The sequence below is a fragment of the Suricata suricatta genome, chromosome 2 (genome assembly GCF_006229205.1).
Source record: "Suricata suricatta isolate VVHF042 chromosome 2, meerkat_22Aug2017_6uvM2_HiC, whole genome shotgun sequence".
Taxonomy (NCBI): domain Eukaryota; kingdom Metazoa; phylum Chordata; class Mammalia; order Carnivora; family Herpestidae; genus Suricata; species Suricata suricatta.
In genome coordinates, this window is record NC_043701.1 from 60,276,327 (window position 1) to 60,295,644 (window position 19,318).

At 44.1% G+C, this 19,318-nt stretch overlaps 1 protein-coding gene across 1 annotated transcript in view; it reads left to right on the forward strand.

Moving 5' to 3' along the window:
- Positions 1-12,119, forward strand: part of LAMB4 (laminin subunit beta 4) — a 95,806-nt gene extending 83,687 nt beyond the window's left edge. The window contains 4 exon segments of the mRNA XM_029956713.1: positions 2,394-2,532; positions 5,753-5,926; positions 7,188-7,341; positions 11,910-12,119. Of these exon segments, the coding sequence (XP_029812573.1) occupies positions 2,394-2,532; positions 5,753-5,926; positions 7,188-7,341; positions 11,910-12,049 (607 nt within the window). The 3' untranslated portion in view covers positions 12,050-12,119.
- Positions 12,120-19,318: the final 7,199 nt, after the last annotated feature.

Below are 19,318 nucleotides of genomic sequence, written 5' to 3' on the forward strand. Positions count from 1 at the left end.
CACTAGTGCCCCAGGAATAACACAGGAGTAAAATTAGAGATAGAGGACGAAGAGTTAATTAACTCTTGCTTCCCCTTGCCCTTGTTGACATAGCCAAGCAAAAAGGAAAAGGCCTCTTGATGTTTTTATAAGTGTAGGGTGCTGCGGGTCAGAGTCATGGGGTCAGTTGGATGGTGGCAACATCATCATTATCCACCACCATTCTGGGATGTCCAGCATTTGAGATCTGTGCTGCCTTCACTGTTTCCATACCCACTTGTACAAACGAAGTGTACCAGACTCAGCTGTAAGCCCAACCCCTTCCAGGGTTAATATTTAAAACTAGGTACAATCACTTGACTATTAAAAATGATGTTGAGAATGGATTCTTAATAACATGCAGAGATTCCTCAAGTGTAATGCTAATGCTTTTAAAAAGAAGATGAGATTATACACTAAAGAGGATCTCCATCATGAAAAGAAAAAAAAAGTTGTAGGATAAAAACACTGGAGTGTGCTGCTATCTTAAAGGGTGGTAAGATTAGTGGTAAATTTTTCCCTTCCTGATATATTTTTTCTTTTTTTGTGTTGATGCCTCTTCCTCCCCCTCTTCCCCTCCTCCCTTTCCTCCTCTCCCTCCTCCTCCTTTTTCTAGTTTTTGGTATTTTCTAAATTTAATAAGCAGCTGCACTGAAAATCTAAAGGAAAAAGAGGGTGCCTGGGTGACTCAGTCAGTTGAACATCCAACTCTTGATTTCAGCTCAGGCCATGATCCCAGGGTCATGGGATCAAGCCCCATGTTGCACTGAGTATGAAACCTGCTTAAGATTCAGTCTCTGTCTCTGTCTCTGTCTCTCTGTCCCTCCCCCACTCACATATGTGCACTGCCCTCTCTCTCTCTCTCAAAATTAAAAAAAAATAATTCTAAAAGAAAATCTAAAGGAAAAAGAATATAATAAAAAGATATGGCAGTGGGGGGAGTGTTATGAAAAGTTTTCTGAGCCCCTCCTGTAACTGTAGAGAAAGAAGTATAGAAAGGGAAGTCTACACACTGTATGGTTCAGCCATAGGACATTCTGGAAAAGGCAAAATTGTGGAGACAGTGAAAAAGATCAGTAGTTGCCAGGGGTTGAGGGGAGGAATGGAAAGATGGAGCAGAGAGAAATTTTAGGATAGAAAAAATATGCCATATGATACTATAATGATGAATACACGTCATCGTGCATTTATCCAGACTCACAATAAACACCAAGAGTGAGCCCCCGTGTAAGCTGTGGACTTCCCGCTGGTGGGGGTGTTGATCACTGGGGAGGCTGTGCCTGTTGGGGGGAGAGGCGGTGGCAGGGGGCATAAGGGACCTCTCTGGACCTTCTGCTCAATTTAGCTGTGAACCCAATACTGCTTTTGCTTTAAAAACAAAAACAAATAGCTTTTTTAAATGTTCTTTATTTATTTTGAGAGAGGGACAGTGCAAGCAGGAGAGGGTCAGAGAGAGAGGGAGATACAGAATCCAAAGCAGGCTCCAGGCTCTGAGCTAGCTGTCAGCACAGGGCCTGACGCGGGGTTCGAACCCACGCACCGTGAGATCATGACCTGAGCTGAAGCTGGACACTTAACCGACTGAGCCACCCAGGCACCTCACAAATAGCTTTTTAAAAAAAAAAAAAAAAGCGAGTGTGAGATTCCACTAGAAGGAGGGACGGGTTGCATGGGGAAGGGGGCGTTTTGCAAGTTAGTCTTGCTCCTTCACACGCACTTCTAACCACGCCCCTGCAGAGGTACATTCTTGTCGAAGTGCTTCTGAGCACACAGATCTAAGGGTCTGCGGACTGTTGGCGTGAGGTGAGCTTATTTCTGTAAACCAGACTATCACTTGGAATGCTTGTGATTTTAACCTCTGAATGGGCCCCCGGCAGCTAGGATGTCAGTGAGGCTTAAATAACCCTGAGTAAACACAGCCTGAAAACGCAGGGCTTTTAGTTCTCTTTGCTGCTGGAGTCTCTTGACTATCCCACCCCCACTCCGGTAAGGACTTAGAGAGTATTGCTTAAGTCTGACAGGGAACTGGAATCGGCCAAGGAGAGTCGTCTTGTTCAGAGCTGGGCAGTGAGAGCCCTCAACCCTCTCTGGTTATGACAAACTAAGAAGGAACAAGACGCGTATGTATCATCGATTTCCGTGTCTGCCCAAATCCCTGTCGACTTGATATGTGTGTATATGCGATCTTACTGGCATGTAAATATACCTTTTTCTCAAACTAAAGATTTCAGCACTTTGCCTTGCTTAAGAATCATGTAAATTTAATTTATAAATAATTCAGCCAAGGTTTTCCGCTGAGTCAAATGAACTCCCAAGGTGAAATAAATGAATAATTGTATATTTATCTAATCTGACATTTTAATATCTTACCTTAGAAAAGCAGCAAATGTTCTATTAAATCTTGACAAGACGCTGAATAGATTGCAGCAAGTTCAAATCACCCAAGGACGCGTAAATTCTACCATCACACAGCTGACTGCGGAGATAACAAAAATTACAAAGAACGCACTGCAGGTATTTCTCTGCCTTCTTTGAAACTAGCCCGAGAAGGATTTTGACTGTGGACACAGCATGGTTTTTATGTGTGCCAATGTCATGCTTGCCTAACCCATCTGACAGGATGATTATAGGATAAAATTAAGTGAGGGTGGTTGTATGCATTTAATTGAGGTTCTTTTTTTTTTTTAATGTTTTATTTATTTTTGAGAGAGACAGAGTGTGAGTTGGGAAGGGGCAGAGAAAGAGGGACAGAGGATCTGAAGTGGGCTCTGTGCTGATAGCAGAGAGCTCAATGCAGGGCTCGAACTCACAAACCATGAGATCATGACCTGAGCCAAAGTCAGATGCTCAATTGACTTAGCCACTCAGACGCCCAATTTCTGGGGAGCTTTCACAGTATCACTTCGTTTATTGTCAACCCCTCCTGGTGAAGGAAGCGGGTGCTCCTATCTGATTATAAATGAGGAAACTGAGACTGAGGTAGGTTAAGTGACTTGCCTAAGGTCACACAGCTAATTAAAGGTAGATTTGAGACTGGAATTTAATCCCCTCTGATTCCAGGAAAAGTGATAGACCTGCTAAAGCTCACAAGGCAAAGAAATAAAGCTAATTGTTTTCAGGGTTTTGTAAGTGCCAGGTTTTGCATGAGGTCTCATCAGACTATCTTAAGACTGAAAGAACACCTTACCCTAAAGAGCTCAGGGCAGGGTGCAAAGCCGTAGTTTAACCCACAGAATGGATCCGGGATAGGAGTCTGGCAGCTGGAGGACAGCACGGGACCTAGTCCCAAGCTGTGTGAGGGGTCTTCCTCGAAGTCTCCATTATCCACCCCATCCCCTTCTCCATAGAATGCTGGTTCCGCAGCCGGGTTCCTCTGTTTCTCAGCCGGGTTTTATAGATCTAAATACATGCAGTTTGAAAAGAAAAGCAGAAAGTGACAGGACAGGAAGCAGTGCACCAGGAAATTAAAAGGGTTGGATATGAACCGGCGGTTGCAAATATAGGACAGCAAAGAAGCAAAGAAGCCTCCAGGATTTCCCCTTCAAGATATACACTCTAGAACAGGGAATGGCAAAATAGAGACCATGGGCCAAAGGGCCACACTGTTTTCTTATCCAAAATCATGAAGTTTTATTGGAAGACAGTCCCATACTGTTGGTGGCTGCCTTTGTGCTATGGTGGCATAGAGTCGCATGGTTGCAGTAGTGACTTTATGAACAGAGCACATGACATTGACTTTACAGAAATAGTATGTAGATTTGTACTCTAGAAAAACTTCCTGTAGGTTCAAGGGCACAAGAAGGGACTTCTATTTCTACAAATATGGTAGACCAGGGATTCCAAGGAGCCCTCCTAGTAAAGAAATACCCAAAATATTGCATAGGATTTTTAAAAATTTTAACACATAGCTGAATTTGTGAGAAATGGAGGAACTCTTCAAGGCCAACAGGGACAGGGAAGTCTGACGCCAGAGAGGTAATAAAGCATGAACCTGACAGCAGGCAGGGGTTATCTGCCAGCCCCTGGTGCATGCGAACTGTTGGTTTTAATGCTCTGCATGCAGAAGACAGAAAACAAAGCCCATTCAAGGAGAGAATAAGACCCCAAATCCTTTCTCTCTCTCTCTCTCTCTCTCTCTCTCTCTCTCTCTCTCTCTCTCTCTCTCTCTCTCTCTCTCTCACACACACACACACACACACACACACACACACACACACGCGCGCGCGCGCGGAAGGCAGCACCAGTAAGACACTGGGGCTGTGGGGAAGGAACGCAGAAACGCAGAAGCTGGCTCTCCCAGGAATTAGAGGGTCAAATTCACACCTCCTGTGTGGCCCCCACAATCCAGGCTGAAAATATCCCTTAAGGTGGTCCTGGGCCACCGTCCGGTGCCTGACAGAGGCATATAAGGGAATTCACCTTAAAACCGAGACTCAAAAATTTCTCCCCAAACACACAAAAGAACAAATTGCCTCAAGCAGGAGTCGTCACCAGAAACAGTAAACACCAGAATCTGAACACAGGAGACTGCAGATATTACCAGAACACATAATCATAATGTTTATTGTGCTTCAGAAAATCAAAGAAGGCATAAAGTATGAGCAAAGAATGAGATACAAGAGATAACAGGGGCGCCTGGGCGGCTCAGGCGGTTGAGCAGTGATCCCAGGATCTGAGCGATGATCCCAGGGTCCTGGCACTGAGCACCCCTGCAACCCCCCCCCCACACTGGGCTGAGCATGGAGCCTGCTTAAGACTCACTCTCTCTCTTCCCCTCTTCCCCCCTCATGCTCTCGCACTCTAAAAATAAATAAATAAAAAGGATATCACAGATGTCAGATTTGACTTCTAAATATGACAAATATAGTAACAGAAATAAGAAACAAGTACAAGATGGTCATTATTGTTTGTAAGGGGGAAAAAATGGAAGCCACCTGCAATACATAGCTGGAGAATAGGAATATAAATTGTACATCCAAGCAATGGAATGCTTTAAATTGCTAAAACTGAATAAACAAGTGATGCAAATTAGCCAAGATGAAGTATACACGCATAATTTTGAATTAAAAATTCAAGGTGCAAAAAATATACAGTATCATTTATTTGTATAAAGTTAAAAAAAATACCGGGCCACCTGGGCAGCTCAGTCGGTTAAGCGTCTGACTTCGGCTTAGGTCATGATCTCACAGTTCATGGGTTCAAGCCCCGTGTTGGGCTCTGTGCTGACAGCTAGCTCAGAGCCTGGAGCCTGTTTCAAATTCTGTGTCTCCCTCTCTCTCTGACCCTCCCCAGCTCTTGCTGTCTCTGTCTCTCAAAAATAAAAAAAATAAAAAATAAAATTTTTAAAAATACTGCATATGTTAAAAATACTATGTGATAGTAAAAAGCATGCAGAAACATGGAATGACAAATATTTGATTCAGGATGGGGTTCCCTTTAAGGGGACAGAGGGGAGGGGATGAGGGCCTTAGCTCACTGGCAAGTGCTTTATTCTTCAACTGGCTGGTGAGTGTGTAGACACGCGTCATATTTGCTTTTACATCCTGGTGTATGTCTGAAATATTTTATTACAACCTTGTTTTTAATGGAACAGACAAATTGAAGGAACCATGTGCTTTCCCTTCACATTATTTCCCTTCACAGCTTATTTTCTGAGGGGTGTAATTAGATCATTTGTTTTCATGTTGTTTGTTACACGAGATTTTCTCCTTTCTGGTCTTTCGATGGACAACAGGCTGGAAAGGAAGCCAAGGACACGGAGAGCAAGCTGGACTTAGCAAAGCAACAGTGGGCGCTGGCAGGTGGACTCTCCCGGCTGCAGACCACGTTGCAAAGGAACAGGGAGCAAGCCTCCCGCGTGCAAGCTCAGGCCACATCGGCCCGACGCCAAGCTGGGGGCCTCGAACAGGTCATTAGCCCCACCAGTGCCACCAAGAGCAGACAGTGCTTCTTTGAGGGATAATCCTTTAACCCCACCTCGTGGCATCATTTGTCAGCAGTTCCATTAGTGCAGACCCTGCTCAGTGGTGTGTGTTAGTAGAGATTCATCCCCATGGGCGTGAAGGCTCTTCTGCAGTGGACGGCCGTCTCTGGGGGAGACAGAAGTCCTTTGACCATCTGAGGAGTGTTTCCTCTCCCCATCTACTCCTCCTAGTACTACGAGTACTATTTTTCCCTCCCTTCCAAACACTCACAGTCAGTGCCCTGGGTCTGTCTTGGGCATGTTTACCCTTAACTGGAAATAAGTCACATAACCTGTAATGAAAACAAGTGAAAGTCACCTGTCAAAGAGAATAGATCGAATTACAAAAGTCAGAGTGTGTTAATTAAACATTTGTGGAAAAGACCCTATTAATCTAGTTTGCTGAAAAAAACCATCAACTCATTTTCTTAGGATATCTCTTGTTGGCTGCATTAATAGAGTAGCTTAAACAAAAGAAAGATGTTTGAGTGGTTTTACAGTTGGTCCCTTCTCTTGCTTTTAACTCCTAACGGATGGGGTCACTTCCCATCTCCTATGGAACAGAGGTTGAGAAAGGTACTTCCCGCCCACCCTCTCCCCATCTCCATAGCCCCTTCCTGGCCTTCACTCATCTATTGAACATTCTAGACTGTCAGCCACTCAGGCTGACCCCAGCGATTTCCATTCTAACACGGAGGGACCCCTGGATACTAACACTTCTACTTCGCTCCCTGTCTCATTTCTTTCTTACCTTTTTGCCAGCCCAATAACCTATCACTGCTAAATCTTCACCACTCACTCTGCCCTTTACCCTGTGCAGGGAGCTGTTTGACCCAGTTGAACCAAAGATTTGTCAAAGGCAGGATTGGATCAGTTCTATCCTCTGTATCCCCCACCTTAAGTAGTTTAGCAAAAACAATTGGTGCCTCATAAATCATTGCCCTAAGAAGGACTCAGGATTGCCATTTTGTAACCAAGCAGGTTTGTGCTTAATTAGCTAAGGCTGAGGATTTTTTTTTCAGCCTAAAAAGAAAAAAAAAAAACAATGCAAATAAAAGCCCTGTCGGAAATGTCAGAATGACTCCAGCACATCGATTGGATCATGGTTTCCTCTTGTTCGTTTTGTGAACAGTATCAAGCAAATAGCATGCATGTAGACATGCTTTATAAATAGTTTTTGGTTGATGGGAGCGTTTCTCCATTACAGGAGTTTGCAGAGCTAACCAACCGATATGCTGTTCTTCAACATAAGACAAGTGCTATCGGACTAACACAGGTAACGTTAGATAAAGTGGAGCAGCTCAAGGAGGCAGTGGGAAAACTGGCGGTAGATACAGAAGACAAGATAAGAAGAATAGCAGGTATCTCTTCCTTTTTTATAGCTTTATGGAGGTCTCCGTGGCAGGTGAAATTGTATATATTTAATGTGTAAACTGTGACAATTTGATGGACATATACATTCTAGCACAATTACTGCAATTAAACAACACATCCATCAGCTCACATACTTTTTAGAGTAAGAATGTTTAACATCTACTCACGTATTCAATACAACAGTATTAACTAGTTAACTAGACAGCACCACACGGAACATTTGATTCCCAAATTTTTTCATCTTAAAACTACCCTTTTACCAACCTTTCCTCATTTCCCCCACCCACACGATCCTGGCAGCCACTATTCTCTCTGCTTCTATGAATTCAGCTTTTTTTAATTTTATTTTTTTGATTCCACATGAATCAATGAGTGAGATCATATAGTATTTGTCTTTCTTTCTCTGGCTTATTTTCACTTAGCATAATTTCTCTCAGCTTCATCTATGTTGTTGCAAATGGCAGAATTTCCTTCCTTTTTTATGGCTGAATTTTATACACACACACACACACACACACACATTTTCTTTACTCATTGATGGACACTCAGGTTGTTTCCATATCTTATTATTGTGAATAATGCTGCAATGAACATGGGAATGCAGATATCTTTTTGCCATATGGATTTCATTTCCTTTGGATATATACCAAGAAAGGGGATTGCTGGATTACATGGGAGTTCTATCTACTCAATTACATGCTCCACCACCTCGACAATAACGCCGTACCGCACCTTCCTGGTAGGATATATACCAATTGATCATGACACAATTCAACCACATATGAGTCCCCTGAGTAAAGGAAGGAGGGATTAGGTCAGTGCCTTGGAGACTGCAGTGTAACAAGTCACCTGCATGGTTTTACTTCAAAGAGTGTCTGTGACCTGCCATTTCTGTGTTCTTCAGAAGAAACTGGCATTGCCTATGGTCAACCTGAAATGCCCTTTTCTTAACCCACTGGTTCTCAATCTGGGGTGATTTTATCCCCTTCCCTGGGGACAAAAATGTCTGAAAACATTTCCACTTGTCACAACTAGGGAGTACCACTAGCATCTGGGGGCCAAGGGCATAGGTAAGCATTCCATGATGCACAGGACAGCCCCACAGTGAACGATTATTTGCCTGGAGAATCAGTAGTGTGGATGTTGAGAAACTCGACATACTCCATCCTAACCTATTTTCCCCTCTCATGCAAATAACTGTTTTGGAGTCCGTATGATCTAGACCCCAAGGCACTGGTCATCCCACAGAGATCTGTAGGCAGCCAGACTCTGACTATAATTTACAGCTTTTACACTTATGTAATTTACACAATTTTCATTTTCAATATTTCCCTAATAATTTTTAAAAGAAATTACTAGGAATGAGTAAAAAAGAACATTTTTTATTTTACCCTCCATAAGCAATATCATGAAAATCAGTTGCTAATATTATTCACACAACTTGGTCCTTACTATAGGAGCAAAAACATGGGAAGAATATTTTCTGTCTTGTGTTTTATATCGAGGCCCAAATTGTTTCCACATATTCCCATAGACTCAAACTCTCACAGGTTTTGAAATTAGCTCGGAAGAGAAGTTAGGGGCCTCCTAAGAGAAGTCTAAAATAACACACTCCACTTTCTTGGCTCTCTTTTGAAAGCTGTTTTCACAGCTCAACAAGGTAGGAAAAGAAGACATTGGTTTGGCCACCTTCCTGACTCTGCCACTCAAGAAGGTCCTGAACCACATAAGGGCTGTGCTCTGGTGACACCTGTTAGGAAGAAGTGCCCCTGATATCCTAGAAAGGAGCCCTTATTTACGTTGTCAGGATCAGGGTAGAGTGAGAGTGGACCCCAGGCCCAGCCAGGGTCCCTCTCTAGTACTTTGTGTCAGTCAGGGTCCCGGCAAGAAACAGGAAGCACACCTGGATAGAATTCTGGATCACATTTTTTTTTTAATGTTTATTTACTTTTGAGATAGAGTAAGAGAAAGAGACAGAGCATGAGTAGGGGAGGAGCACAAAGAGAGGAAGACACAGAATCCAAAGCAGGCTCCAGGCTCTGAGCTGTCAGCACAGAGCCCAACACGGGGCTCAAACTCATGAACCATGAGACCATGACCTGAGCTGAAGTCAGACGCTTAACTGACTGAGCCACCCAGGTGCCCCTGGGTCACATTTTTATAAACCGAGTTGGCTCCATTACCCATTCATTGTGTAACAAAGCACTCCCCAAATTTAAGGGCTTAAAACAGCAACCATGCATTGTTTTTCTGTGGCTTTCCTGGGTGGCTCTTCTGCAGGTCTGTCCTGGGTTACTCAAGCAGGTGCTCTCAGCCCCTGGTCAGCTGTCTGGCCTGCCTGGGGCCAGACTTGACTGGGGTGCGGGACAGTGTTCTCCAGGGTCTCTCATCCCAAGCTGCCATACCACACGCTTCTATTGGGTTCCGTGAGGATGAGGACAGGAACTGCAAGGCCCTTGAGGTCCTGCACATTTCTTTCACTTCGTACTGGTCAGAACAACATGCGATGCTGGACAGCTGGTTTGAGAGGAGAGGGCAGATAGCCTCTGCTTCTTGATAGAAGGAACTCTAAAAAACGCACAGGAATTCAGAGAATCTGCTAAGGGTGTGGAGGTACCTGATCACGGAAGGCAGAGAGAAGGCATCAATGTCCCTGGGCCAGGGAAGCAGGAGGCTTAAGGCCCTGAAGTAGCTCTCTGAATGCTGGAACCAGAGGGGAGAGGTCACCTTTGCAGTCGGAGTGGAGAGATGTAAGCACTGCCAGCAGCCTGCTTCTCCACTGGGACAGTCTGCTCATCCGCCCCTCCCCCACATCCCAGAACTGTCTGGTGGCCAAGTGTGAATGAGACCCAGAGATCAAGGAAGCCAGATGATGTCATCCACCGAGGCTAGCTTTCCAGGACAGAGCAGGGCGGAGAATGGATGTGGTCAGGCAAACAAGGAGTAGCAGCCCAGCCTCATTCACTTCCATGGTAGAAACACAGGGGGCTTTTCTCCTTTTAGAACAAATACCCTTCCAGTGCTGAATCGCCTTTTCAATCCCAAGTGACCTGTATTTAAGTTTCTAGAGATGGAATGCTCGCCACCTTCCAGGACGGCTCTTTCTTTGAACAGCTGCGACTGCTAGAAAGTTCTTTATAGTCAGACAAAATCTTCCTTCCTGAAACTTTCACCTGCTGGTTTCAATCTGTTTCCTTGGGATCACAAAAAACACATTTCCTCTGCTTTCATAGCTTTCAAATATTTGAAAGTAACTCTGGCTCCTGCCCCCGAATCTTCTTTCTCTATATAGAACATTCCCAGTTATTCAACTTCTGTTCACAGAACAGTTTCAAATTCTTCAGCACTCTGCTTCCTTCCTCTAGACACATGCTCCAGGCTACCGTGACAATTCCCCTGGACCACCCGGTTACCTAGGTGTGATCTGTCCAGGTGAAGCGGGAACATTTATTTCTCCTTCTTTAAGAAGTTCCCCGTCAGGGGTGCCTGGGTGGTTCAGTCGGTTGAGCGTACAACTTCAGCTCAGGTCATGATCTCACAGTTCATGGGTTCGAGCCCCATGTTGGGCTCTGTACTGACAGCAGCAGTCTGCTTCAGATTCTCTGTCTCCCTCTTTCTGCCCCTCCCCCACTCGTATGCATGCTCGTTCCCTCACTCGAGCTCTCTCAAAAAAGTTTTACTTCAACCTAAGGGTCGTTTCTTTTCTAAAGGCCACCTCACACTGGTAACTGTGGCCCTCTCCAATGTTCTATCCCCAGGGTATTTGAATGGAGAATGGATAAATGGATGGATGGGTGGGTAGATGGATGGATGGGTAAGAGTGAAAGGCATCACTTTGCTCTTTCTGTTCAGACGCTTACATATCAGCAGAGCAGAATGAAGAGATGGAAATGACAGTCTTTTTTACTGAAAGACTGAGATCCCCTAAAGTGATGAGCTCATGTTAAAAAGTGACGTTAAGGGACACCTGGGTGGTCAGTCCAGTCCGTAGGGCATTCAACTTAGGCTCAGGTCATGATCTCAACAGTTTGTGAGTTCCAGCCCCGCTTGGGGCTCTGTGCTGACAGCTCAGAGCCTGGGGCCTGCTTCAGATTCTGCGTCTCCCTCTATCTCTCTCTCTCTCTCTCTCTCTGCCCCTCCCCCACTCATGCTCTGTCTCTCTTGCTCTCTCTCAAAAATAAACAAACATTAAAATTTTTTAAAAAGTGAAGTTAAGACAGCAAGAACAAACCTTTGGAAATTTTCACCGAATCCAATCAAGGCTCATCATTTGTCTTTTCATTTCTAATGAATTCGAACTCACTTTAAGTCAAAAGCGACATTGATAAATGCCATTAGATGGAAAATACTTTTTAGACAAAAATATCCATTTTTCTGCCCTGATTTATGTCAAAACCTTGAGAAGTCTGGTGAAAATAAATGTTTTGTCTGCTGAATCAAAACGCAAAGTTAAATATGTCTTTAAGAGACACATAAATCCCTGTGTAAGCTATAAGGTGGGTAACCAGACTCCACCAAAAGCAAATACATCCTGTACTTCCTTTTCTCGTTTCAGATTTAGAAAAGAGAATCCAAGATTTGAATCTGAGTAGACAAGAAAAAGCTGACCACCTGAAAGAGTTGGAAGATCAAGTTGTTGCCATTAAAAATGAGATTGTTGAACAAGAAAATAAATATGCTACTTGCTATAGTTAGAGAGGAAGTGCATAGTCACCTGTGCCTTCTTTTCTGGCTCTGACAAGTAAACCGGAGGAGCTGTGCTGAACTTGGGAAACAGAAGTGATCAGCCCTGCCTGCCTCCCTGTCCGGAGCCCACTCCTTGCCGGAGATGCCAGCTGGGTCCAGGAAATGCTGCTCCATGTGGAATAGAAAGGGGGAAGCAGAGAAATCACCTCTGTCTTCAGAAACCTTTTCTCTTGCCTTCCTTTCTCTTCCATATCCTAAAAATAATTTGTTATATATGGCAAGTACAAATCTAAATAAGTATTCTACTTCCTAATCATCATTTCAGTCAAGCGACCTAAATGTGAAATAAATTGCTAGTGGCTGGGACACAAGGGGAAATGCATTGCTAATCAATGGGCATAGAGTTCCAGTGAAACAAGATGAATATGTTCTAGAGTTCTGCCTTACATTATACATAAGTCAACAATAATATAGGGGCGCCTGGGTGGCTCAGTCAGTTAAGCGACCAACTTGGGCTTAGGTCATGGTCTCATGGTTCATGGGTTCAAGCCCTGGGTCAGGTTCTGTGCTGACAGCTCAGAGCCTGGAGCCTGCTTCAGGTTCTGTATCTCCCTCTCTGCTCCTCCCCTGCGCATGCTCTCTTTTGCTCTTGCTTTCAAAAATAACTAAACATTGAAAAAAAAGGATAATGTATCACACACTTAAAAGTGTGTTAAGAAGATAGATCTCAGGGCACCTGCATGACTCAGTCGGTTGGGCATCCAACTCTTGATTTCAGCTCAGGTCATGATCTCATTGTTTGTGAGATCCTGCCCCATGTCAGGCTACCCATTAACAGTGTGGAGCTTGGTTGGGATTCTCTCTCTCTCTGCTCCTTCCCTGCATGTGCTCTCTCTCTCTCTCTAACTCTCTCAAAATAAACTTTTAAAAAAAGGTAGATCTCATATTAAATGTTCTTACCACAATAAAATAAAATAAATGTAAGCAAATTAAGTTAAAATAAATCAATCTCTAACATTAGAATGGAATAAATCTGGGTGGCATGTGCTAGATCATCCTGGATTTGATTTTTATTTGGATTCACACTGTGTATGAAACTATCAGTCTGCCCTGAATAAAATGCATAGAATTCAAAATGTAATTTTTACACCCACTTCCCTATATATCCATTATCTCAACCAAAGGATTCTGCCTTCCCCAAATGGCCCTGGAACCATATTCATAAAGATAAATATTAAACTACATCTCATAATTTGTCTACAAGCATTTTTGGTACAAAATCTACTGGTTTTTGAAAGAGTAGCAATCTTGCTGTTATTGTTTAGTATGAAGGATCAGGTGGTTTCCTCTCCAAAGATGTCTACGATTCCACGTTAACTTGTCTTGGATGTATGGTATATAACAGAGCACAGTGCTTCTGTTTCTGAAAGCCATCCTTCAGAGAGGTTATTTTAAAGGAATCGAGCCCCTCCTTTTTGCATAAGGAATAACGGATGCCAAGGCTGATGCATGAAAGAAGAAAGCAACTGGATCCATGTCCCTTAAAGACTGACTCATAGGGGCACCTGAGTGGCTCAGTCGGTTGAGTGTCTGACTTTGGCCCAGGTCATGATCTCACGGTCCGTGGGTTCAAGCCCCGCATCAGGCTCTGTGCTGACAGCTTAGAGCCTGGAGCCTGCTTCAGATTCTGTGTCTCTGTCTCTCTCTGCCCCTCCCCTGCTTATGATCTGTTTCTCTGTCCCTCAAAAATAAATAAATGTTAAAAAATTAAAAAAAAAAGACTGACTCATAAAAACTGGATTTAAACATTTAACAAAAAGGCTTTAGGGTTACACATAAATATGATGTTTCTTAAAACGTAGGTTATTTAGGAAAGTTGCAGTTTCCCTGGAGATCCTGAAGAATGGAATGACATTTTTTGACTGGAAAGATTACCCAGAAATCTTGAAACGTCTTGAAACATATGCTTGTAATGCTCTATATACCCAGCACTTAGACTTTTGGATACTTCTAAAACCAATGACACACAAACTGTGTGTCAACCAGAGTTGAAAACTAGCCTGTCATAGCATCTAGGTTGTTTGCTCCAGTGTACAGAGTGGAACGCGTCCCAGCTTTGCCCCCCGGGACACTGACTTGCACGTGGTGCAGATGATAGACTTCCCAAGAGTGGGCATCTGTTTGCAATAGCAACATTCGACTGTTCTACCTTTTCAATGGTTGGAGACTCTGCAAGTACAAGCCAGAGAGTGTGGAAAGGGTTGAACAGGGAGGAGTTTCTGTCTTCTGACCAGGAAGCTATGGAGGTCACCTGGGGCAGCAACTTCTCCAGTGCTCAGGAAAGCACAGGAGTCAAGGGCAAGGGCAAGATAAACCCATCATCGCCTCCAGGCCTCCACAGGTGGGGGGAATCCCAGTTTGATGAGGTTAGGAAGTATGTGATGTATTTTGGAAAGACTGCAAATCAAAAAGTGGTTACGCTTTCTAAACTTTGGTGTTCAATAAGCTTTGGTTATTTTTTAAAATGGGAATATGCGAAAAATCTTCCTCCTCAGACAAAATATTTGTAACTTGTACTGCTTGCTGTGTCAGTTGTTCCAGAAGGGACCAAGACAAAGATTTGGTGAAATAGCATCTTTTGTACATTGCAGAGTCATCTGAAAATGTGTGGCAAAATCAATTCTTAGAGTCAATTGAACCTGTATATTGAGAAAATAATCTTAAGTAGAGGGGGAGAAAAGCTTTGTGACTAATTTGTTACGGCACTACTTATATTGAAAATGCAAAGAATCTATATAACTAACAATAAAAGCCCAATTAAATATTATGATTTTACCAGTCTGGTTCTTGGATGTGCAATCATTGAAAACTAACAACTAGCTCATTATGCAGGAAAGGAGTTTATTTAAAGGTAATCTAATAGCACATAAAATGGAAGAAATGGCTGAAGAAAATGCAACCAAGGACAGTTGTGCCTCTGGGAATATGGCTGAGATCACACTCCAGGAAATCTCCGGTGAGGACGCTAATGCTGACCCTACCAGACACTCCGCAGCATCTAGTTAATTCTCCATGTCTTGCATCTTGCGTCACTCTCTCATGACTCAACATCCCTGGGAAAACCATCCAGCCTGATTCTCATGTGCCCTGGCTGCCAGAGAGAAGAGAGAACATCTCCCTTCTTTAGCTTGGGTAGTAGGAGGTGAGTTTCACCTCCACCAGTCTTTGGAATCTTCCAAAGTAGGGAGTATTTTGATGCCAAGCAACAAAAAAATATGAATTTCCATTGTAATCCCATTCTTCTTAATAACATGATGCATTCTTCATCCCACTTTTGATTCTAAAACAAAAATAAATGGTTCCAGGGGCACCTGGGTGGCTGAGTCAGTTAAGCATTCAACCTCAGCTCAGGTTGTGCTCTCTTTGGTCAAGAGTTTGAGCCCCACATCTGGCTTTGTGCTCAGAGCCGAGAGCCTACTTTGGATTCTGTGTCTCTCTCTGTCTCTGTCCCACCTCTGCTTGTGCTCTGTCTGTCTCCCTCTCAAAAATAAACATTAAAAACATTTAAAAACACAGATCTTCTTTATTTACTATTCATTCCATGTTCCTTCTGCCTTCAGCAAGTATCTGTTTGCCAGATAGAGTGACCCAAACCTTCTTTCCTATGGATTCTTTCTCTGAAGGTCCTGCAGTACAGGGTGCTCTCCCAGTACATTTTTGCCCTTGGACGTAGCAGGACTAGATTGTCGAGATTATGGTCACACCACTCTAGGCTGCCACTGTGTAACAGCAGCCCTTTAAGAGTTGAGATCAAGTACCCCAATCCAAAGTATAATCTCTCCCTTTTTGGCCTGTTTATTCTCTAGCACGAGGACCCAGAAGTAGCTGGGTATTGGTGTGTGTTCCAATTCAATGGTAAACTGTTGTGTCATCTAGTAAGAACATACTTCCTTAGAGACCAGAGCCCAAAGTCAGGTATAAGAAGTAAAATTTGCCCCGTGAGTCATTTGGATATAATTGTGAACAGTGTCACATAGACTTTCACTCTCTCTTGGGTTTAGATCCATGTTTATGGCATAAAGAAGCCTCCATCAGCTTCCCTGAAAGAAGGCACGAATCTATCTTGCATCAGCATGAATACATTTTCTTTTTTTTAAGTTTATTTATTTATTTTGAGATGGGGGGGTGTGAGTGGGGGAGGGGCAGAGAGCCAGGAGAGATAGAATCCCAAGCAGGCTCCACACTGTCAGGGCAGAGCCCGATGTGGGGCTCAAACTCACAAACCATGAGATCATGACCTGAGCCGAAGTTGGGCGCTCACCTGACTGAGCCACCCTGACATGATATACATTTTCTTTGCTTCTGTTACAATTATTCTAATAGTTTCCCAAACTTGAGTTGAGGGAACACTACATCTACCCAGCACTGGGAAGTCTCTTGAGGTGTGTGAGGGACCAGTAGAGAGAAGTCTAGACTGAATTCTGTGCATCTCAGAGCAGGAGTTGAGTGAAAGGCAGGAGACAGCCAAGATTGAGAGCAGTGGCCTGGCCGATAGAGACTGGGACCAGCAAGACCCACTCATAGGGCAGCAGACAGGATCTAAGACTCTGAATGTGGAAGGAAGAGCAAGGTGGGGGAGAGTGTGCTGGGAAGGTCACATGCGGTGTGGGTCAGAAGTCAGAAATATTTGCAAACCAGCTAGTCTCATCAGAAAATTATGAAAGATCAGGAAACAGATCACTCTGTTTCCATTAAGGAAACCACTCTATCTTTTCCTAAATTAGAAACGAGCCTCAGGTGAAGTAACCCACAGTTGCTTGCAATTAGCCCAAAGCACCAAGATGGTAAAATGAAGGGAAACCAAAAGCAGATCCTGCCAACAATAAACAAGCCTGGTGGGGAACAGGCTAGAAATTGCTGTTCAATATCCCTTCTCTTCCTTCTTCCTTTGGGTGATAGGACTCCTCTATGTTTTAACTGGGTCCACGGCTGCCTAGTTAGAGAAGCTGTATTTCCTAACCTCTCTTGCAGTTTAATGTGACCATGTGACTGAGTTCTGGCCAGGAGGATGGTCGCGAAAGTGTTGTATGCAACTTCAAGGACACAACCTTAAAAGGAAGCTGTAGGCAGAATAATGGCCCTTAAAAGATGTCCCCGTCCTAATCTCCTTAGTCTGGAACTATGTTATATCACACGGCAAAGGGATATTAGGGTTGCAGATGGAATTATAGTACTGATCAGCTGACCCTGAAATGGGCCAATTAGCCTGGATGATCCAGGTGGGTCCAATGTAATTGTAAGAGTCCTTAAAAGTGGAGGAGGGAGGCAGAAGAGGCAGTCAGCAAGATGTCGGCACGGGGAGGATTTGGTCTGATGTTGCTGGCCTTCAAGCTAGAAGAAAAGCACCGTAATGAACATAAACGTAAGTGGACCTTAGAAGCTGGGAAAAACAAGGGAAGGGATTCTTCTCCACTGCACCAAAAAAGAGCACAGCTCTGCAACACTCCAAAAATGTAAGATAAACACATGCCCTTTTAAGCTACTAGGTGTGTGGTAATTGGTTCAAGCAGCGATAGGCAACTAATACACGCTCCATTTATGTTTTTCCCCTTCAAGTGGGTTGGAATACGGTGAGCTAGGTATAACCATGTGGATGAGGATGTTACTGGTGAAAAAAAGCCAAAGAAACTTAGTCCCTAACTGACTCCCAGTCAGGGTTGTGGCATGATGCAGAGATAAGTGGGAACCATTTAAGCAGGGGACAGTGGAAAAACACGTGGTCAGGGTGGAGGAAAGCTATAAAGGGTAGGGCAGCATGAGCCGGGGGTCATCAGCACACTTGGCCGAGGGTGAGGAGAGAGGGTGTAGAAAGGTCTCTTACCAGGACCCATGACCATTGGTCAAAAAATGCAGCCAGTTGTGACAACCTTGCAGAGGCTCTTGGGGCATAAACACCCAGATGCCGCCCTCCCCAATCCTAGCCAATCTCTGGTTAGCGTTTCCTGTTTGGTAAACCAAGAGATCAGACCAATGCTGCCCATGTAGACCAGCGTCCCGGGGCTTAGAGGAGACACGATGACCGTGTGGAGTACAGCTGTCTATGCCTTGCTCCCACGGACCACCTGCCACCTTGAACTTGTACCAGATAGAAAACCTGATGTCACGAAGACGTTGATCTCTGTAAAACACCTGAACCAACATCTCCTTTGAGATCTCTGGGACCCTCACAGAATCCAAGCCCTCTCCTGACTGCTACAACAGTCCTCTCTCTGTCCCACAGCTTGGGGACAGCAGACTAAATTGTAGCTTGTCCCCTCTGGGACTTGACATGATTCACAGCCTCTCTGAATTTCATGTCCTTATTTCCTTCAGCTGTGAAATGCTAATGACTATACCAGGCCTACCTCCCATGGTCACTCACATGGGAAAGGGCTAGGTGAAGAGAAACATATTCCTGAAACCCTTCAGGACCTACTTCTGGTCAATCACCCCGTGTATGTTACATCTCTCTCTTCCTTGTAGTGTCTCCTGGCTTTCTTGAAAGTCCGATTGCTGTCGCTCCACCCAATCTGATTTTTCCTTAGGAAAACCTCCCTTCAGCTGAAGTTCTCTTCTCTGGCCTACCTGAAAACACTTTCTCTAAAATGTCCTCTTACATTGCCAGTTTGCTGATAAGCCTTGTCTAACCAGATCGTAAGTTCCGTAAGGACACAGAATACCTGCTAGGCCACTTCTCTAGCCTTTATGGAACTTAGCACAGGGCGAAATATGCTAAGTAGCTGTTTGCCTACATAATCCATAAGTCAACTCCCAATTGCTGCAAATCAGACAGTCCTCGGACCATCCCTGAATGAAAAAGTTTTCCACTGTAATAGGAAACCGGCTTGCCATGTGGGTCGGCCTCTCTAAAAATGTAACTGAGAACAATGCAAGTCTTTAACTCCATATTTAGAGGGGGGAAATGTCCACTGGGGATCAAATCCATGCATAGGACAAAAGGAATCCTTTTCCTCCATCCCTCCAGCTCTCTGTAACTGACACCCTATAACAGCTATTGAAAATCCTCTGCTTTCTCTGAAAACTTCTCCACGGGAAAAACTCGCCTCCAACCAAGGTCCCCTGCTCTTTCCTCTCAAATCTGCTTCTTCCCTCTGTACTTGGTCTCTCTCACCTTTCCTCGGCTATGCCTATTTGTTTACAAGATTGTTGGTATTTTCCGAGCCACGAGGCCATAAACTAGAGTGCACCACTCCCAAATGAAGGTCATGGCCTCACAGG